We start from the raw sequence: 21,811 nt of genomic DNA, 5'->3' as shown, positions 1-21,811 counted from the left end.
TTGGGGTCTTCCACAAAAAATCCAAGCAAGGTTCCACCGTTTCGTGGAATCCATGGAAACACCAATAAGAATAGCGTTAAACGCTATTAAGAATAGCGTTTTTTTTTGTCCGTAGATTTAGGATGAGTTGTTGAAATCTAACGGCTGAGAAAAAACGCGTCTTTTTAGCGCTATTACGAATAACGTTTTTTTAGCGCTATTAAAAATAACGTTTTCACTATTCCACCACTACACTTGCACTTCCATCCACGGTTCCAAATGCTGAGATGGCGTGGAAGATGGAACTCTTCCACCATAAGACTTGTTCTAAGGCTCGATATTTAGGGGTATCGTTAGTCATACACATCAAGCGTCTTAAATATGGTTGTATCATAAGCACTATACAACTAACAGTATCTTATACTTGTTAACTTTTCAATGGTTTTCTTCTTCTATTCTTTTTCTCTCATTGCAATAAAACAAAGACGAAGCGAGCTATCGAAAGAAAACCTAAAAGTAGGAGAAGAATATTACGAAGAAAGTTACCGAGATTTTGTGTGTTTCAATGGCGGAAAACAAACAAATCCCTCCACCAAAATATGATTTAGATGCAAAATGGGATGCTTGTCTTGATCTAACCGTACGTCGAACTGTTTACTCTTCTCTCGCTGGTGCTTTTGGTGGTCTCCTTTTATTCAGTGAGTTTTTTTATTTATTCTCCCTCTTCAAAACATTACTGTTTTCTAGGGTTTTGGTTTTGGTAGTCATAGATATTGGGGATTACATTAGCTTAGAGGAAACTTTAATTGGGATTTTTTGTTTTGTTATCATTGTTTGTGGTATCTAATTTGTTTTGGAGTTGAGATTATTTGTTTGGAAACCTGTTTGGATGCCTCAGATTTGATATTGTTTAGGGGTTTCTTTTCATTCAAGCTATTAAATGTGCCCTAGATTAGACAATTTTGATTGTGATTTGACGAAATTAGGGGTGGAATGTGAAGGATTACGTTTGTATTTGGGGAAATACAAAATTTGGGAGGTATGGTGAAGGGTTCTATTGTTTTCTTAGAGAAGAGGAAACATGAAGTGCAAATGTTTGCTGGGGTTATGATATGTTACTGTTAGACTTTTAGTGGTGATAATCTTAGTAGATGGAGTTACATGTTAATGGTCTGAAATAATGTTGGCCAATTTCATTCCCCATTGTATTCTCCGTGCTTATTTTGTTTGATTGGTTATTATTTATTAGTCTTTGTATTTGATTGTATCCACTCATGGTGGTGCACTTTGAGTACAGTTTTCTTCACGGACCTTGTTTATTCATCAAGATTGTATTTACTCTGCCATATAGTAACTTTTTGGTTGTTTTAATCGTAGATGTGTTGATTATTTGATACAGGGAGTCCTGTGACTCGATGGGCATCCATAGCTCTTGGTGCTGGTATAGGTATTGGATCGGCATACACAGAGTGTTCTCACAAATTTGAAGGGTCTACGACGAGGTTGCCATCTCCTTCTGAAGTTCCTCAAAAGACAATTATTGTTGAGGCTGAGGTAGCTATCGTTTCTGTTTGAGTTGTCTAAATTTTGCATTTTGTGTACTCCTGCATGTGGTATTATAGCCGAACTTCAACACAACACTAAGAAAGATTTGTTTTTATCAGACTCACACTTACATCATTAATGCCAGTGACAATCTTCTTCTGAATGAGTTATGTGGACAATCAAAAGAATTATTATGGAAGCTTTCTTTCTTTTTCTTTGCTCAGAAATAAACCCTGTTAACCTAGCTTAGGATGACCAAGCATCAGAAACATAGTAGAACTCATGATTGAATGGACAAGTGCACTAGATACAAGTGTTGATATAGACAGAACTATAGAACTGTTTGTGAAATTAGCATCACAGTTGTAGTTTATATCATGCTAGCAGATCCTATTGACATGCAAGCGTGAGAAGTCCATGTATACTGCATTTATTTCACTTCCAGTGTTTTTAAATCGACTCTTACATTCATTAGATTATCATTATTGGTGGATTAGGGAATATTCCCTCTTTCCTGTTTTGTAACATGTGGCAATCTTAGGAGAGGAGTTTAGAGGATTAGAAAGAAAAGGATCTAGTTATAATAGTATGTGAGGAAGAGGTATGGCAACCATTAGCATGAGAACTCATGCATGTGTCTGTGACAGTTCAATACCATCATATCCTCAATATCAACTCGGCATCGGCCTACTGAACTGAGGTCCGTCTGTTATGTTTATGAATATCTTCATCAGGTTTTTTGCTGCACATATTATGACATAGTAAAACAGTCTGATGTGATTTTTTTTCTATCCTGAAATCTTTTGAAATATGGTCTCCTGTATCTTTCTGTAGGCAGGATAGAGTATATCGCCGCCCGTGATCCTTCTTCCACTAGACATACATATTATACACAAATGAAATGACCTATTTTTTCAAATATTTGTTTTCATGACACTACCTTAATCTTCCACTCTTCCATCTATATTATGTTTCTTCGCTTAAGTGGACTTTCCGAGTTATGAAATACATCATTCTGGTCGTCCTTGTTTGCTGTACCGCTATCCCTTTTAATTAGTGTAAATTTATCTGAAAATGAAATTTCAGTTTGTATTACCAACTACTACGGATATTATTTCTCAATCAAAGATTTGATAGAAGTGAACAAGATCATTGGATTTGCTATAGTTTGGAGTGCAGGTCTATTATTAATATGCTGTTGGGTCTTAATCTAAGGATTAGGTACATCTGATAGGAAAATATATATCATCTGTACTGCCATATACGATTGTGTTTATGCAACAACTCTAGTTCGATGTATTCTTGTATTTTTTTTTCCATCTATTATAAACATGATTTCAGACATGATATTTACTCAAAATATGCACTGAGTTTACTGTATCTTTTTTTTTCTTCCCAGGGTGAGCAGAACTAAAGGACTGGAGTTCAGTTAGATCTCAAAAACAATGGGAATTTCAAAATATTATTGGCTTTTTTGTAAGTTGAGTCTGTTGATGTTTCACTTCTCCCAGCAATGATAATCTGGTGTTACTTTCTCAGATGGATAAGTTGAGATACGTTCCTGATTTCTTATAGGAATTCTGCAGCCTTTTTGTGGGTTTTGATAAAATAAACGTGTACATCTCGAGTTGAGGTCTTAGATACTGGGAATGCTTTCTATATGATATCTTAGAATATGTCGTACTCAGTCAATCCATCATCAGGGAACTAACTTTGTCAAGCAAATTTTTTACTTTTTTGCTTTATCAAAAAATGTTTCACGAGGTAGTAAATCAGGCCTTGTTTAATTTACCCAGGTCTTACCTAAACCTTTCTATGACTATTCGGTAGGCAATTGTGCAGAAGTTTGAAGTTCCCTAATCCCAATGTTCTTGATTCATTTCAAAATTGTTATCATGCAAAAATGGATCTCAGGCTTTATATTTTGCTGAGTTGTTTGCATTTGAACTGAGACTGAGATTAACTAGTCTCTGTAAGTTCGTATTGAGAAGCTGTAAAGCTGATTTCCAAGGTTGCACCAAAATGTTGGGTTGCATGATTTACAGTCCATAATTGGGTACGTCGTATGTTGGAATGGGGTTAGAAGTTGATGTTTGGCGTCTGGACATGAATAGTTGGCCACACCACACTACCAAGTTGGGAGAGACTCGACTGTAGATTTACAGGAGAAAGCACCCAATCTCCACTGTTTTTTTGTTTTTTTTAATGGGATTCAATGGAACCACTTCCCGCCATCTCCCAAATGACACCACCACCGGAGTCGGATAAAAAAACAATTTATACAGCTCATGACCTGCCCTGCTTGCTTTCCATCTGTTAGAGGGGGTTAAACAAATTTCATGGGGGGTTACCAATCTAGTGGTGAGGTTCGTTTTGTTTTATATAGATTGGTAACCCCCTATGGAATTCAATAACACCCCCTGTAGCAGCCTTGCTTGCCTTATCTAGTTCGAGTGAACAGAAACAGCTCAAATTTCCCTCCAAAAATACATAACTTCAAAAAAAAAAAATCACAGAAGAAGGAAACCTCAATGATGGGTACTTTGATTCTAGAATCAACTAGAAAACCTCCTCAATTCATTCCAAGAACTAAAGAACAACAAAAATTATCACTGATACTACAACAAAACCCAACTCTGAAATTACACCAACTCAAACAAATTCACGCTCAAATATTCCATAAATCACTTGAGCAAGACAATATTTTGATCACAAAAGTAATCACAGCTTGTTCTAATTCAGGCACAATGGACTACGCAACTCGGGTATTTAATTATTTTCTTGAACCTGATCTCATTCTTTGTAATTCAATGCTTAAAGGCTACACTCAAAACCATATGTTTCGAAAAGCTCTATTTTTTTATCTTCAGTTTTTACAAAATGGGTTCTCCCCTGATAATTATACGTTCCCGTATATACTTAAAACATGTGCTGCGATGACGATTTGTAGATTGGGACAACAAATTCATGCTTCTTTGATTAAAAATGGAAGTGTTTTGGATGTTTTCGTGTTCAATTCGTTACTTGATATGTACTGTAAGTGTGGGCAGAGTGAATTTGCAATGAAGGTGTTTCAGGGAATTTCTGAACCAAGTTCAACTTCTTGGAATATAATGATTTGTGGGTTTTTAAGTTCTGGTGATTTAATGTCTGCACAGAAGCTGTTTGATGTAATGCCTTACAGAGACGTGTCCTCTTGGAATACAATGTTAAGTGCTTATGCGAAATGTGGGGAGTTAGAGAATGCCAAAAGATTGTTTTATGAGATGCCTGTGAGGAATTTAGTTTCCTGGAATGCTTTGATTGCAGGGTTTTCTCAGAATGAGCGATTTGATGAGGCTTTATCCACGTTTTCAGAGATGTTGAAGGCTGGAATTAGACCTGATAAAACTACAATATTATCTGTTGTTTCAGCTGTAAGCACGATTAGTTCTCCTGGAGATGATGTTGTTAAACAAGTAGTTGGTTTTGCTAGAGCAATAGGTTCGGTTTCTGTATTAACAGCAGTTTTAGATATGTATGCTAAGCTTGGGAGAATTGATGATGCACGAGCAATTTTTGATGAAATTTCGGAAAAAGATCTTGTGTCATGGAATGCTATGATTTCAGGGTATTCTCAAAACCAAAAACCGGCAGAAGCAATACAGCTATTTCGAGATATGCAATCAGAGTGCAGGGTTAAAATTAAAGCTGACAAGTTGACTATGGTTAGCTTGATCTCTTCCTGCTCACAGATGGGAGCATTAGCTCTTGGTGAATGGGTTCATACTTACATTGAGAAGTTTGGTATCGAGTTCGATGAATACTTGGCGGCTGCACTTGTTGACATGTATGCGAAATGTGGAGATTTGGATCGATCTAGGAGGATTTTTCAGGAGATGCCAAGAAAGGATGTAGCCCTGTGGAATTCAATGATCAAAGCGCTGGCAATTCACGGGGAAGTAAAAGAAACACTAAAGATTTTCGCACAGATGGAAAGGAACTCCGTAACACCAAACGATATCACTTTTATAGGATTGCTTAATGCATGTAGTCATGGAGGTTTTGCTGAAAAGGGCCTGGAGTTATTCAGTTTAATGCAGAGCCAATATCAGATTGTTCCACGAATAGAACACTATGGTTGTATTGTTGATCTCCTCTGCCGAGCTGGACGCCTTACTGATGCTTATGATTTTGTCAAAAAGATGCCCATCAAGCCTGACAAGGTTATTTGGGGTGCACTTCTTAGCTCGTGTCGGTCCCACCAAAATGTTGAATTGGCTGAAGAAGTTGCTCGTAAGCTCACTGAGTTGGACCCAAATCATGATGGTACTTATGTGCTTCTTTCGAATGTTTACGCTTCTGTAGGGAAGTGGAGAGATGTGAAGAAAGTGAGGGATCAAATGAAGGCACAAAACGTGCAAAAAGCTCCAGGTTGTAGTGCAGTTGAACTGGATGGTGTTCTGCATGAGTTTACAGCAGGGGATAAAACACATCCTAGATTCGAAGAAATATATAAAGCTTGGGATGAAATCGTAAAGAGAATCAAGCCAATGGGTTATGAGCCTGACAAAGGATTCTCGCTAAAGAATCTGGATGAAGTAGATAAAGAAGAAGCGTTGAACCGTCATAGTGAAAAATTGGCTTTGACATTCGCGTTCATAAGTACAGAACATTCACAACATAAACCAGCAATCAAGATTGTGAAAAACCTGAGAATTTGTGGGGATTGTCATACAGCCATGGAGTTTGTATCAAAACTTGAAGGCAGAGAGATAATAGTAAGAGATCGAAATCGTTTTCATCACTTTAAAGCAGGATTATGTTCTTGTGGGGGTTATTGGTGATATGGGATAAAAAAGAATATCAAAGTAGCTGCAATTTTTTGGTACCATCACCTTGCAAAGTAAGTAAAACTGAAAACATTCTTCATTACTGTAAGACACTTTATGTTCTTGCCTATGTTTCATGGTTTAAAGCTGTATAAATTATTTGTCCTGTATTCTATGGAACTTGTTAAAGTTTATTTGACGATACATAAGACATTCCTGAACAAAGATATTGAAGAAAAAGTAATTAAGTTGAAAACTAAATTTTAGAATGACTTATAAAACTTTGCTTTCAACTTACTATGACTCTTGCTCCTGGACATATAGTAAATAGGGTGGTTGATGTACACTCAAACTGCTTTTCAACTTTTGGAAGTCGAAAATTCAGTAGTCAGTTTGGCAATACTTTTTCAGAACGAATTGTTGGAAGCAGAAAAGTCAGTTTATATGTGAAGCAAAATAGTTCTGCTTCTGACTTCTCGTATCCAACCACGCTATAAAAGAAAAACTTACGTTACCACCGTTTCAGTAAAAATGATACTTCCTCTTTCTTTTCTTCATTTTCACCTGAAAATATCACTTTTCCTGAAACATAAGAAGTTTAACTCTAAATGCCCATGCCCACGACGCACAAACCTTACCTGGAACAAATGAGACGGACTGTGATAGTCCACCTTGGTCACATTCTAGAAGGTACTAATTTGAACACATTGACACAATGCGTGTGACTGGCGCATGTGACAACTAACAACCTCCTCGTTTAAAAACGTATAAAATGAATTCTTTCTGTTAACTCCATTCTCTCTCTCTCAAACAGATATTTTCTCCCACTTCAAAAACAAAACAACTATACAAAATTTGAAATTGATCGATCAAAATTATCACAGATCGGATAAATTATGGTAGAGAGTGTCGGAATTGACCAAACAGAAACCGGCGGAGTTGCCGGAATCTCCATAGATCTCTCTGAAGCCGATTCATCTGTGTTATTCTCTAAATCAGCACCACCAAAAGTTCCTCGCAGGCTTCAGAAGAGACTCATGGAGTGTAAGAATAATTCTGCCACAACTGTTGAAGAAATTGAATCAAAGCTCAAAGAAGCCGATCTCCGTAGACAAGTGAGTTTTCGAAGGACAATTTATTTTGAAATGTACTTATTAGTTCAAAAATCGCCGATCATCATTTGATTAGATTCACACAAGTTATGAACTTCAAATATTGATTTAGTCAGTGATTCTGATTATTTAGTTCAACTCTTAGGTTTGTAGTATGTCTATTTCAGATGCCATAGTGATCTCAATTTCTGAATTTTGAAGAGATATGATCTTTTTGAGATTGATGGTTACCTTTTAAGAAATGTTGTTCATAAATCTTGCCCTCGTTGTTGTTGTCTATTGGAGCAATTTTATTTTCTTCATGTGATTGATTTTTGAATATGATTTGCGTGTATGTGGTATATCTGTAGCAATTTCATGCCTGGTTGTCCAACAAGGCTAGGACAACACAGAAAATTCCTTCACAGTCTTCACCATGTAATGAAGAGCCTGGCCGACGCCTTGAAGTGAAACTTCATGCTGCTGAACAGAAAAGGTAATAACTCTTGTTGTTATTCTGTTCCTCAGATTTTTTTTTCTTTTTTCTTTTTTCTTTTTGAGTCTTCTATTTGCAAACATGTTTCTTTACTTAACAACTGTTCAAAACTTCAAATTGATAGTTTGCTACGTAATTGTGTGCTTAAGTATAAAGTACAAGATGTTCTTCTGGCACAACTAAAATAATAGTTCATAATGTGAGCCGCCGCATAATATTAGTTCAGTAAGACCTACCAACCTGATCAAGCCATCTTATCTCGTCGAAATTGTTACATAGTACTTATGCCTTAATACTTTTGCTTTTGGACTGAAATTATGTTTTTGAATTAGGTTCTCTGTTTCTCTATCATGCACACACACACACTCAGATACACATGCAAATGAGGTGAAAGTAGTGAGGAAGGACCACTTAATTTTCTGTATAATGAGGGAAGCATTTGAGCCTTGTGGATCTTTTGCTGTGTTGATAGGATTTAACAACCTTTAGTTCTATCCAACAGGTTGAGCATTCTGTCAAATGCTCAGATGCGCTTAGCAAAATTAGATGAGCGGAGGCAAGCAGCTAAAAGTGGAGTGGAAATGCGTTCTGAGAGGCAACGTGAGGAACTTAGTGAAAAAGTTGAACTGAGAGTGCAACGGGCAGAAACAAACCGAATGCTCCTCCTCAGGGCTTACAGGCAGCAAAAGAGTGCCACAAAGGAGAGGAAGGCTCACTTGTTGTTGCAGAGGATGGTTCGCGAGAGGAGGTACAAAGATTTTGTACATACTGCCGTCAACCAAAAACGTGCAGCCGCCGAGAAGAAGAGGTTGGGATTGTTGGATTCTGAGAAGAGAAGAGCATGCAGTAGGGTAATGAAAGTGCGGCGGGTGGCTAGGTCTGTTCGACACCAGCGAGAGATTGAGAGAAGTACAATGAAGGACCGCTTGGAAGATCGGCTTCAGCGGGTACATGCAAATCTTATTCTTCCTTGTGATTCGTGACATAAGTAGTTTATTGTTATCTGTTGTTTTTGTCGGTTTAAGTCGCCAAGATTTCTCTTAGTTTTTTCTATTAACTTCTTATGTCACATGAACAGGCTAAGAAGCGAAGAGCAGAGTATTTAAGGCAAAGAGGAAGTCTTCAAAGTTCTGTTCATGTTAATGTGCATAAGATGCACAGGCAGGGCGATTTTCTTTCAAGAAAATTAGCATGGTATGTATGCTGATCTTGCATATTTGACTTCTATATGGTATATTATATAGAGTGTTTTCCATACCTTAGTCAAGCTGTGTTCTTTAAGCATGGAAAATGGTTTATTTCCTGTTGATAAACACAGTTATTTGTAGCTATTACTTAAATTATTTACTAATGTAAGTCTAAGTTTGAAAATGTAATCATGATATTCCAATTTCTCAGCATGAAAGTCTCAAGTGTTCAGGTATCTGAAATTTTAACTTATTCCGAGCTGTTAAATTTCTTGTGAAAGTTTTTACTAGTACTTTTCATATTCTTTTTCAATCTATATTCTGCCTATGCTAAAACTATTTCATGTCAGGTGCTGGAGGCGGTTCCTGAGGTTGAGGAAAACTACCTTTGCTTTAGCTAAAGATTATGAGGCGTTGGGAATAAGTGAGAAGAATGTTAGACTTATGCCGTTTGAGCAGCTTGCTCTTCAGATTGAATCTTCAGTGACAGTTCAGACTGTTAAAGCGTTATTTGATCGTCTTGATAGCCGCTTTACACTGTCGCAAGCTTCTACTGTTACCAGTCATACTTCTAGTTCAGACAACACTGATCACCTACTCCAACAACTTGCTCCTCCAAAGCAAAGAGGTCCACTGTCTAATGCAATCTATAGCAGAGCGGCAAGGAAAGGACCCAAAGGAGATCCATGCGCACCTAAGTTATCAAGGTATCCTGTCAGAGTAGTGCTCTCTGCTTTTATGATATTGGGGCATCCAGGTGCGGTTTTCAGTGAGCTTGGAGAGCTTGAAATTGATCTTGCCGAGTCCGCTGGAAAATTTATTCAGGAGTTTGAGGTGTTAATGAGAATTATATTAGACCCTCCCACTCAGTGTACTTACCAGGAGTCAGGGTCCACATTGTCAAGTAAATGGACCTTCAGAGCGCAGTTGGAAGCTTTTGATGCCGCATGGTGCTCCTATCTTTCTCATTTTGTAGCCTGGAAAGCTAAAGATGCTAGTTCTTTAGAGGAGGATCTCGTTAAAGCCGCTTGCCAACTGGAGCTATCAATGACGGAAAAGTGCAAAATAAGCACGGAAGGGGATAATAGTGTTCTTACTCCTGATATGAAAGCTGTCAAAAAACAGGTAATATTTGACACTTAACTCGTGTCATTGAGTCTACATGCATGCATATTGTGTACAAATATTCTCCATTAGTCATCACTCAATTAGGATAGAACTCCCAGTCTGTCCATGATGCTGCTGGTTATGTCTTGTATTTAGAGTAGGATCGCCTAAATTAAGACTTTGAGCTCACAATTTCTAACCTATACCTATTATACTTAATTGATCTCTGGAAAGTTAATTAGATTGTGTCTTCTTACATTTGGTTCAGTCTCAGTATTAGGCAAAAAATTGAGGTACTCTGCTATGTTTTTGCATCCTTGGTATTTTCCTTAGGTAGTTATTATTTACGTAGATCTTTTATAGCTTATAGACATGCATTTACAATTACAAGGATAATGGTTACCCTGAAATCTTCTGTTGTTGCTAGGTCGCAGAAGATCAGAGACTTCTAAGGGAAAAAGTGAACAGTCTTAGTGGTTTTGCTGGAATTCAACGTATGGAACGTGCTCTATCTGATGCGAGATCCAGATTTCCTAAAGCCAGTAAGGGCGCAATTGTTTCCCAAGTTGCTCGTAGCTCATCTGCAACTCCATCCAGATCTTCTGCTGCCCCTTCTTCAGTTTCTGCTTCAAATGAAGGAAGAATACCAGTTGATGTTGGTGAGAGACCGAGTAGTGTAGTTTGCTCCTTGTTTAAGACAGATGCTTCTTTCGCTATAAAGGAAGTTGGCTCCTCCACTTCGTCCAAGACTAGTGATGGTAGTCATTCAGGTTCTCCGAGTGACAGGTTGGTTACAGATAATGAGATTCTTGTAAATGAGATTGTCCATGGGCATCAGGGTTCTATTGCTGACAACTTAAATTCCAGTAACCGTGACCATGAGAGTATCAAGGTTAGCACATATCTATACTTGATGTGTATTAGATATAATTTTTGAGAGGTCTAAATCTCAAGTACTAGATAACAATAGTATGCACGTCTACCAGTGACAAGCCTTGTTTTCATTCTGTCGCCTTATTTGCTAAGCAGGCAAACATAAAAGATATAATGGAGAAGGCATTTTGGGATGGTATTACAGAATCTATGAGGCAAGAAAAGCCCAACTATGGCCGTGTAGTTGATCTCATGAAGGAGGTAAGGGATGAACTGTGTGAGATTGCTCCGCATAAATGGAGGCAAGATATTCTCGACGCTATTGATCTTGAGATTCTTTCTGAGGTAATTAGCCTCAATGAGTTAATGCATAGCAAGTAATGTTAAAGAGATCATTTTTGTTTATTTTTTGGAGCTCATGAACTATCCTTTTTTCTTTTCTTTTAGGTGTTGGCCTCAGAAACATATGACATGGTTTATCTTGGGAAAATTCTGGAGTTTGCATTAGTCACCCTGCAAAAGCTTTCAGCTCCTGCTAACGAGGATGATATGATGGTTACCCACAAAAAGTTGATGAATGAGCTAGGAGAGATTTTTCAAGCTGGAGATAACTCAAATGTTTCTTTTGTTAATGCAACTGTCAAGGGTTTGCGCTTTGTTTTGGAGCAGATTCAGGTTTGTTTTTATGTGTTTCCTACTCGTTATTTGGTTCCACTTGTCTTATTCTCAATCTTTTAGGAAGCAACTTTGCATGATAAGAATTAAAAAAATGTAAATTCGTGCAATAGTTGTTATGCTGGAACTTGGGTTACATCCTTATAGGTCCCTATCCTTCTTTTGAGGGCCATACATATCTCTAAGTTGATGTCCATCATCTGACCTCAGCTAAAAGCAGCTAAACAAATAGACACTTTTATGCAGAACATTTCCCTAGGAGTATTATGTTTGAGTTCATATTTGAAACGTTCAACTATTGATTGTGTAAAGTCAAAAATTGAGCTGTAAACGTGAAATGTTGTGGCAGGCGTTAAAGAGAGAAATTAGCAAAGCACGTATAAGAATCATGGAACCACTCATAAAAGGACCTGCTGGTTTGGAATACCTAAGAAAGGCGTTTACCAGTCGTCATGGACTTCCAGATGATGCCTCGAATGCTCTACCGCTTACACTGCGGTGGTTTTTATCTCTTCAAGTTAGTGCCCATCAGGAGTGGAAAGAGCATAATGATTCCTTATCCAGTTTAACTACGAGAGGCGATAGCTCTTCTCAGAACCTTTTTCCCATGGTCACCCTTCGGACTGGTGGTAGTGTTTCTCTTTCATCACAAAGCCAGCAGATAACTTCATCTCCAAATATACTAAAGGCTGCAGGTTTGGCATATATCTTTGGTGCAACTTCCGATACTTTGTATTGTATAACTTAGCCTGACACCAGTTCATCTTTCTTTGCATTTTATCAGGTATTCAACAACCAGAATGCAAAGGAGAAACTATTGATCTCTTGGTTAGGCTTGGTGTGTTGAAGTTAGTTAGCGAGATTGAAGGGTTAACAGAACAGATTCTACCTGAAACCCTTAAACTCAACCTCTCAAGACTAAGGATGGTTCAGACCCAACTTCAAAAGATTATTGTTATTTCTACTAGGTATGCAACTTTTTTTAATATTTTTTTGCATGGCATCCTTAGTGAAGATAACTGCAAAACTTCGGCCTATGTTGACAGCTGAATACATGGCATTGTTATTTTATGTTGTCGATCTTGTCTAAACAGAATGTCTCTGTTGGTTGAAATACCAAGACTTTCTAATTGCTCTCATGCATAATTCGATACAACCTGTGACAGGTAACCATTTATGCAAGTGACAATAGAAAAATGCCGAAACCTTGCAAAATAATTAAGATTAAACATTTGATATTGTGAGTTTGTTTGAATGATTAAATCTCTGGGTAGTCATGACTCATAACAGTTCATATGTCAGATGGTAACTATCATGATCAGTGATGACTTTTAGGATTATAATTACTATAGGTGCGGATTTGAGCCACACGAGGAGCCATGAATCTGTCTATACATTATCTTGTGATTCTCATGGATCTGTGTACTAGTATTGACTTACTTTATATGTTTGTGAACAGTATGTTGGTTTATCGGCAAATCCTACTCAGCGAGAACTTAACCGCAAGCCCCACAGATATGGAAATTAAAATAACCACTTCTGCTAAGAAACTCTCTGAGCTCTTGGACCATGTCGAGGACGTCGGTGTTACAGAGATCGTTGAATCGATAAATGAGCTTCCGGAAGATGGTGATTTGGAAATTCAAGCGAGGAAGAAAGTGATGGCGAACATGCTTACTAAGAGCTTGCAAGAAGGGAACGCCATATACACGAAAGTATCTGGTGCTGTTTATTTGGCAGCCAGGGCGATTATGCTTAGAGGAAGTGGATCTCAAGGAAAAGAACTTGCAGAGATGGCACTTCGACGGGTAGGAGGTGCTGGTCTTATTGATAGGGTAATTGATGCTGCAGAAATCTTGACTGTGGTTGCACAAGTCACGCGTAATGTTCATTGGTCGTGGTATACCGAAGTTATCAAAAACTGGTCGTGATTCCTTCAATGTGAGGTAGATTCCATTATTTCACAGTTGACAAGTTAAAAAAAAATCAAATAGATGTAATCTTCATTTTTTCCCACACCTAAACTGTGATTTGTGAAACCTAATATAGTTGCAGTCTTGCAGAATGCGTGCAATGTTCCATTACAAAAAACAATGTTTGAAACTGTGTTTGATTAATAGCAAAAGAAGTAAATATACCCTTGAGTCTAAACTGTGGCACTCTTTTCTATTTCACTGTCTAAAATTGATACTTCAAAGATGTCAAAGTCTGGTTTTCTCCTTCCGGAGATGGCTCCCCATTGACTCCAAGAGGCTGTTGATTAAAATGATCTTGGCCAGAAAGACGACGATGATGGTTATTCCCATTTGGTACGTTGAGAATACGGATGCGACACCGAGTGACTGGAGTATCCGCTGCACAGTTCCATGTTGCCGCTCCAGCTAGAATACGCAATGCTACGACGGTGTACGGGTCTTTCTTTTCCTTAGAAGGCTATTATTGGGGCGTCACATTCCATTAGAGGGGCGTCACCTAATAAGACAAAAATGGATCACCTACAAGTAATATCAGAAACCTCTTATCTCAAATAATTTTGTAATGACCAAACAACCCTTATGTAGTTAATTATAATTTAATTAGATAATAATTAAATTAAGAAGATGAATTTTGTTAGATGGTAGAGAGGGTTTAACACAAAATGACGATGAATCTCAACAAATTGAAGAAATAAATCAACAAAGTGAAGAACCAATGGTTGAAAATCAACAGGTACACCTCTAAACTATCTCCCATGGGCTCAATTTCACTCAAAACTAGCTTAAGTACGTAAAAAGTTTGAGATTTTTAGACTTTCATGGAAAATTACGGTTGGGTTGAGCTTCGTTGCCAACCGTAAAATTTTACGTCTGGGTTTGGAAGAACTCCAAACCATAACTTATTTCCAATAGGACAAAACCTGAATTACGTCTAGGTTAGATTTGTCATCCAAACCCAGCCGTAAATAGTTTTTGCATGGGTACTTATTACTTGTTTTACGTCTAGGTTAGGTTAGCGTCTGGAGAAAACACTTCAAAAACCCAGACGTGGGAGAATACGTTTGAAAAAAATTCACGAACCTAGACGTAATATATTACGTCTGGAAAATTTATTTTGCGAACTTGGACGTAGGAGGTTACGTCTGGAAAAGTTACTTAGCGAACCTAGATGTAGAAGATTACGTCTGGTAAAGTTGCACCACGAACCTAGACGTAATCCAATTTGAATCTTCTTCTATAAAACATACAGGAAGAATTACGTCCAGGTTGATCCTATAGAAATACAAACCGTAAAATTGAAATTACGTTTAGGTTTACAAAAGGAAAATTTAGTAAACTAACCTAGACGTAATATAACATTTGAAGGTTTGATTCAAACAAAAACTAGACGTAAGACTACATGCAAATCCTATTTACGGTTGGATTGAATTCAACCTAGACGTAAATTCTTCAACTTCAAATTTACGTTTAAAAATCTAGACCCGAACCCAGACGTAACACGAGCAGATGAATAACTGAAACCTAATTTTACTCCGATTTCATTCAATCTAACCTATTTTAAGCACAAAAAAGAGTAAATAAAGATGGGTTTGAACGATTATTACCTAACATATACCATGTGTTGTTGTTGTGGAGTTTGAAATTGTGATTCTTGAGATGCTTGGAGCAGAGGAAGAGAAGAAAGATGAAGAGGAGCAGTTTTTTTGTTGAATTAAAATAGAAAAGATTAGGTTTTTAAGTTTTTACTAGATTTTGTGCCCGTGCTACGCTCGGGCATTATTTTCTTTTAGTCATATTTTTGATTTGGTGTGATGTGGTTTCGCCTCGCCCTGTCGTGTATTTTTTATTAGGTGTCGTGGAGTTTCTCTCCGCCCATCACGATACATTTTTGATTAGGTGTGGCTCGGCTTCGCCTCGCCCCGTCGTGATGCATTTTTGATTTGGTATTGCACGGCTTCGCCCCGCCAGTCGCGATGCCTTTTTGATTAAGTGTGGCTCGGCTTCAGCTTCGCCTCGCCTCGCCCCGAAGCATTTTTGATTTGATGTTGCATGGCTTCTTCCGCACCGTCGCGATACATTTTTGATTAGGTGTTGTGGCGCTTTGCCCATACCCGTTGCGATACATTTTTGATTAGGTGTGGCTCGGCTTCGCCCCGTCCCAATGCATGCTTAGGATTTTTGATATTCTTATTCGCCCGTCTCGACGCATTTTTTATTTGGTGTCGCGCTGCTTCGCCTCCCGTCCTGATGCATTTTTGATTTGGTGTCGCGTGAATTTGATGTTGGACGAAAACGCACGATGCATTTTTAATTTGGTATGGCTCTGGCTTCGCCTAGCCCCATCGTTTAGGATTTTTGATTTGGCGTGGCTTGGCTTCACCTCGCCCTGTCCTTAGTAGAAAACATTTCGTGAGACGTGTAACAAAAATTTCAAAGTCGGCTTATGCTGCACCGAATACTGCCCCCAAGTTATTCACTAAACATCAAGCAGTATTTGCCATTCACAAAATTCAAATCAAGAAAAGATAAAAGAAAAAACTACGAAATTGATTCAATAAATATTATCCAATGAATAAACAATGAAAAACAAAAAAAGAATTAAGCATAAATTTCAACGTTTACACACGAAGGAATTGAGATTTTAAGAAACCTCCATCTTAATACATCCCAACACCACCACATCAATTAATCAATCCCATGCCAAGATTCTTCTGTAATTAACTCTGAATTTGCATGGCTAAAGTGGTGCTTCAATACCTTTTCTTTTGGTCTGGTACTGCTCGTCCCTCCGTCCAATTTTCTTTGATGGGCTTACAATGAAACAATTTAAAAGAAGCTATCAATCACTGTACGACTTAAAGGAGTTATTAGCCACTGCACCAACAGTTATTAGACTCTCTCAACCACACCTTTGTTGCAGTTGCCGTCGGACACACTCTTCAATGTTATCTTCTTCGAGCAACTATGGATGTGCCTGGGTGGTTATTCATATATTTTTATCATATCCTAAAGCTTAGCCAGTGTTCCTTGTCCATGAGAGGCTAGAAGCTACCGGTGATGGAAATGGATTGACTACCAGTGATATTTGTGTTACTTTGTCTGCACTGGTTTGTACACGAATGCATAAAAAAAATTAACGCAAACTCATAAATGAATCCCAATTTACTAAACAAATATGTTGAATATCTTAAAAACCAAACGTTCAGTAAGGCTTGGCTATGTGCAAGGAAATCAAATGTAGGGAGGAAAAGAAACCAAGTCATGGAACTTTTCATAGTATATCTGTATTACAGATCAGAGTTTCTGTTAAGTCAATCTTGGGGGATGCCATAGTGGTTAAGCATAAGAAGGAAGCAAACACTGAAACCGGAAAAACAAAAATATAAATCGAAATGAAAAACAAAAATGACAGCAGCCATATATTCATCAGTAGTTATGAGGATATGACAAAGTCAGAGGGAAAAAGAAAATCATGATAGAAATTGAACAAAACTAACAAACGTGATGAAATAAAGTCGAACCTAGATATATGAGAAAAGAATCACTGAGATTTTACCCTCTGAAAGTTTTCTAAACTCAAGTTATTAAATAAATTACAGTTTTTCCTTTTCGACACACTTACTAAGTAACCGTGTGTAAAACTGCCAATAGTTTTCGTGGGGTCATGGGTTTGGTAGATATAACTGTGCATATATTTCACTTCTTCAAACCATTGCGGAAATTGTTGGACACATTTCTTGTAGATGCAATTGAGCATTGCAGCAAGTGAATTCATTCTCTGTTTTGATCAGTTAAAAAAACAAACTAAGTTAACAACATAGATTGGTGTTAAGAGAAATCAATGAATTTTCAACAAAAACATAAAAAGTTTTGAAAGAAAAAAGCAAGAAATTGAACCAAAGAAGGCAAATTACTTGCCTTGATTGTGCACATCATAGATTGGCATATCGTAACCCTATAAAACAACAGAACAACAGGAGAAGGAAAATGAATGTGAGAATTGCGGGAATAACATAACCAGCAGCAACACCATATTTTCTTCAAAAAAGACCAAATCCACCTCTAGATTTATGACTACAGCTTCCAACAGTAGGACATGACACAGAAAAGAACCCATGTCATGGACTTGACTTGCAAAAAACTGCAAGAAAAAGAAAATGCAAAAACTCATATCAAAAGTTGGGGAAATGTCTATGGATTAAAGAGATGAACCGAAGAAAAGTAGATCTAAAGGTGTTGTTCAAATAGTTAGTACATTTACTTTTTAAAAAGAACATAGACATCCAAATCAATAAACTATATAAACCATGTATTATTTGAGCACCCATAATTTTCATCAACGTATTCCAGTAATATTTCACAGTTGAGGCGCAAGGTTATTCGAGTCGAGAATCGCCTCCTAATTGGGAGCACAAATAGCAGCACTTATGGAATTCATTCGTGATGAACACATTCCTGTCAATTTTTAGATTTATTTCCACCATTGCATGTTATTTTTCATGCTCATTATGAAATTAGACGGAAGATTCTTTATATATTTCCTTTGGACATTAAATTGGTGCAGGCGTCGGGAAAAGGCAAGCCATCCTAAGTTGTTGGGAGAAACATAGATTAACAGGAGATAACACAATAATTACTAAAGGTACTTTTGACGCACCTCATAGCTTAACACAATTTAAAATTTGTTAGCATGTTTGCTACACTGAAAAATTAAGTATGAGTCTGTAAATAACGTACAGAAAGGAAACAATATAAATAAAAAAAGAACCTTTTTTCATATCACTTATTGGTCCTTTTTTGGTGTGCCATTTGCTTTGCACTGCACTTGCAGAAAGCCCTTTGCCTTTCTTCCTAAAATGCACCATCATCAAAGGTTAAATCAAACCATATGAACAATTATTTCATGTGTATGTCAATTAAGTATACCTTGAAGGCTTGAACTTCGTAGTCCTAATTTTCTAATAGTTCTCTACATTCATCTTCTAATTGACAATTTAGACCTTTTTTGTGGCCACGTTATTAGTTCAGCGTTCTGATTTTCTAGTTTCAAATCAAATTTACCAACCTGAAATAACATATAATTTTCGTTTTGTCATGAGTACCAAAAATAGTGTGCTCAATTAAGTATTAGATTGTGCTATTCTGAAATGATAGGTAAGAACGCTATTAATCCAGTGGATAGATAAATGATTTGTTAATCAAAAAGAACAAAAATGATAATGTACCTTATGAATAGTTGGTTTCTTAGACGCCAAAATCTGAGTAAACCTAATTGTAATAGGAGATACATATTTCTGCTTCCTGTAAACAGAAGTCCCAAAATCGCAGACCTAAACATTATCTCTGAAAAATCTGTAAACCAAAATTCAGATGATTACTGCAATTCAGATACAATAAGACAAAGAAAAAAAAACTAACCCATCAAGAATCGAAATCAGATATAAATCTAGGGGTTTTGACTGAAACAGTGATTTTCGAAACCAAACTGTAAGAAGAGAATGAATCAAGCGATACCATACCAGTGATTTTGATTGAAGTGAAAAGCGATTGATGAGGATTGGAAAATTTGTTTGATTCAGAGTAAAATAAAGAAAAATCAGGAGGAAAGAAAAATCGTAACTGCAATATAAAACGGAAGGGTTAGGGCTTATGGATTCAGAGAAATAAAGAGACAGAAAAAGAGTTGGGGTTTACCAATACAAAACTGGATTTGGTTATTTAATCGAGAAGAAGAAAGGACCGGGAAGAAAAGAGACGGATGAATGAACCATCGCGATGGAGAAAGAATATTTTTAGGTTTTTTTTTCACTCTCAATTTTTGTTCGTTTCCTTATACGGGATAAATAAACAAATTTCTTTATTTTGTGAGAAAAAGCTTTGGTTTTCTCTCCTTTGAGAAATAGTGAAACGCAGTAATTCTGTGAGTGGGTGAGGGTCACCGTTCAACGTGGAGCTTATGAGTTTAGGATTTTAAAGGAGTTAGATTTTAGTTCAAGAGTTCTAGACATTTTATTTTGATGTTAGAATAACCCATGACCACTTTTTTGAACACTAAGAATCGAAGTGAAGCCCCTCTATTGGAGTGTGAAGCCCCAGTAATAGCCTTCTTTCCTTAGGAGGAAGATAGAAGGGTAAATCTGAAATTTCAGCGACAACTGTGTCCCACCGCGAAATCGAACCCCATGGCTCGCTTGGATTTAACTAGGGGGCGAAGAAGAAAACTGGAGAGTAAAAAAATGGCTCCTGCGAAAAAGGGAAAATCAAAAGAAACCGTTTCTTCTTCTGCTGCTGCTGCTAATAAGTCGACTGTTGTGGATACGAAATACCCAGCTTGTATTCGTGCTGTTCCTCCTTCTTCCGTTGGTATAACTATACATGCTAAACCTGGTTCCAAAATTGCCACAATTACAGGTCTGTCTACTCCTTTTCTCTCTTTTTATTTTTTTGATTTCTCAGAAACACTCATGGTTGAAGTTATTGATGATGAAATCAGATTTTGATGACGAGGCATTAGGAGTACAAATTGATGCCCCAGCAAGAGATGGTGAAGCTAATGCTGCTTTGCTTGATTATATTAGCCAGGTTAGTACTTTCTATTATTTAGGGTTTTAAGAATTACAGGTTGTTTTTACTGTGATCATCCGTTGATCTGAATTTTGCTAATACGAAAGAAATAGATAGCAAATTGTACCAGAAGTCATCCTAATGTTAATTGTGTTTAGAATCACATCTCATCTATGTAGTTACAAGGGTTTTGGTACATGTTTCTTTTGTTTCAAATTACTTCTGAAATTCAATTTTTATTGGTTGTTTCTGGTACCCAAATAGCTTTTCAAGGTATGCAAATAATGCTCCTTTATAAGCATCCCCTTACATTTCCTTGATCATTAGTGCACTCCAGTAACCCCTTATACTTTGTAAACATTTTGCTCAGTCTCATTCAATTGTAGCAGAACTATAAGCTTATTTTCGGGTTTTCCATGAGCTTGATAGCAACAGCATTTGATCAATACGATTGTTTCAAATGCAGCAATACCCATGCAATTTATAAAATTTGATAGACTAAATGGCCACCCCTTGAGAGTAAAGAACCAAATTCGTAGATAATTAAAGCTAGAAGACCAAGCATACAAATGAGGATTACACAATAGTTTCAAGTCGAACCATATCGCTTCAACTATTTATTTTTCGTGTCTTTCATTTCACCTCGTCTTCTTTGACCTTTTTTCTTAAAAAATTTCTTTTACATTTTGTTTCTTTCCAGGTCATAGGAGTGAAGAGACGGCAGGTTTCTCTAGGTTCTGGTTCAAAATCTAGGGACAAGGTGGTGCTTGTGGAGGAGATTTCCTTGCAAACTGTTTTTGAGGCCTTGAGCAATGCTTGCAAGTGACCATTGGTGAGGGTGGAAGAATTTGTCATCAGCCCCATGGAGATTTTCACAAAACAGTGAATAGGCAATGAAGTTTAGGTGCTTCTTCATCTCAATTATATTTTGTTGTAAATGACGCAGATTTAACCCATACAAATTTTGGTTGGTGGAAGCTTCACTATGAGATTTATATTACAGGTCAGCAGAATCCATTTGCTTGCACCCTTACCAATATCATGCCTGTAATTTGCTTCTAACCCCACCATGTTACATCATATGATATGTTTTAACTTCATGCCCACTTTAATCAGAAATTTCATTGTTTCACGTAGTTGTGAAATGTTCCAAGCTTGTAGTTTCACTCCTACTGGCACTTCTATTTAAATTCATGTTTGTTTTCTAATTTACATCTGATTCTCTCAAAACAGGCGCTCTATAATGTACATTGTTGTTGCATTTCAATCTAGGAAACATGGACCTCTACAATGTGATGGTATAATCACATTGACATACAAAACTTTTAAAGTTCCAGTTTTGATAGTTTTGTTGTTATCGGCATTTTTATTTGGTACCTTGACATGTTCTGGTATTAGTTATATGGAATACATAGATATCCCAGTGGATCTGGGCACAGCCAATGAAAATTGGTAGTAATTATCCACTTCATATTCATAGTGAGCTAGCCAGAGATCAACTCTCTCG

The 21,811-nt window shown here is 37.2% G+C and overlaps 4 protein-coding genes and 1 long non-coding RNA gene across 7 annotated transcripts; 4 read left to right on the top strand and 1 right to left on the bottom strand.

Annotated features, from left to right (window-relative positions):
- The first annotated feature begins 446 nt into the window (after positions 1-446).
- Positions 447-3,256, top strand: LOC113356594 (MICOS complex subunit Mic10-like). The gene is made up of 3 exons (XM_026599766.1): positions 447-677; positions 1,379-1,533; positions 2,924-3,256. The coding sequence occupies exons 1-3, from the start codon at positions 545-547 to the stop codon at positions 2,936-2,938; spliced, it is 303 nt and encodes a 100-aa protein (XP_026455551.1). The 5' UTR covers positions 447-544; the 3' UTR covers positions 2,939-3,256.
- A 759-nt stretch (positions 3,257-4,015) lies between these two features.
- On the top strand, positions 4,016-6,524 carry LOC113356593 (pentatricopeptide repeat-containing protein At1g08070, chloroplastic-like). Its single transcript, XM_026599765.1, has one exon. The coding sequence runs from the start codon at positions 4,056-4,058 to the stop codon at positions 6,348-6,350; it is 2,295 nt and encodes a 764-aa protein (XP_026455550.1). The 5' UTR covers positions 4,016-4,055; the 3' UTR covers positions 6,351-6,524.
- A 617-nt stretch (positions 6,525-7,141) lies between these two features.
- On the top strand, positions 7,142-13,901 carry LOC113356592. Its single transcript, XM_026599764.1, has 11 exons — positions 7,142-7,450; positions 7,798-7,922; positions 8,425-8,869; positions 9,001-9,116; positions 9,460-10,234; positions 10,644-11,108; positions 11,246-11,434; positions 11,537-11,764; positions 12,114-12,459; positions 12,549-12,732; positions 13,224-13,901. Exons 1-11 carry the CDS (start codon positions 7,232-7,234, stop codon positions 13,693-13,695), a joined length of 3,564 nt encoding a protein of 1,187 aa, XP_026455549.1. The 5' UTR covers positions 7,142-7,231; the 3' UTR covers positions 13,696-13,901.
- Positions 13,902-17,658: 3,757 nt separating this feature from the next.
- On the bottom strand, positions 17,659-19,647 carry LOC113356591. Of its 3 annotated transcripts, none has more exons than XR_003363055.1 (5): positions 19,260-19,623; positions 18,966-19,092; positions 18,509-18,591; positions 17,801-17,881; positions 17,659-17,695 (listed from the first exon to the last, which is right to left on the bottom strand). It is a non-coding gene; the product is annotated as an uncharacterized LOC113356591 (long non-coding RNA). The 3 variants fall into 3 exon arrangements; XR_003363056.1 differs by adding an exon at positions 18,667-18,805 and having other exon boundaries at positions 17,665-17,881; positions 19,260-19,647; XR_003363054.1 differs by having other exon boundaries at positions 17,665-17,881; positions 19,260-19,610.
- A 329-nt stretch (positions 19,648-19,976) lies between these two features.
- On the top strand, positions 19,977-21,440 carry LOC113361391 (UPF0235 protein C15orf40 homolog). The gene is made up of 3 exons (XM_026604643.1): positions 19,977-20,151; positions 20,234-20,322; positions 21,005-21,440. Exons 1-3 carry the CDS (start codon positions 19,977-19,979, stop codon positions 21,128-21,130), a joined length of 390 nt encoding a protein of 129 aa, XP_026460428.1. The 3' UTR covers positions 21,131-21,440.
- Positions 21,441-21,811: the final 371 nt, after the last annotated feature.

This window comes from Papaver somniferum, chromosome 3, assembly GCF_003573695.1.
Source record: "Papaver somniferum cultivar HN1 chromosome 3, ASM357369v1, whole genome shotgun sequence".
Taxonomy (NCBI): Eukaryota; Viridiplantae; Streptophyta; class Magnoliopsida; order Ranunculales; family Papaveraceae; genus Papaver; species Papaver somniferum.
This window is presented reverse-complemented; position numbering and strand designations above follow the sequence as displayed.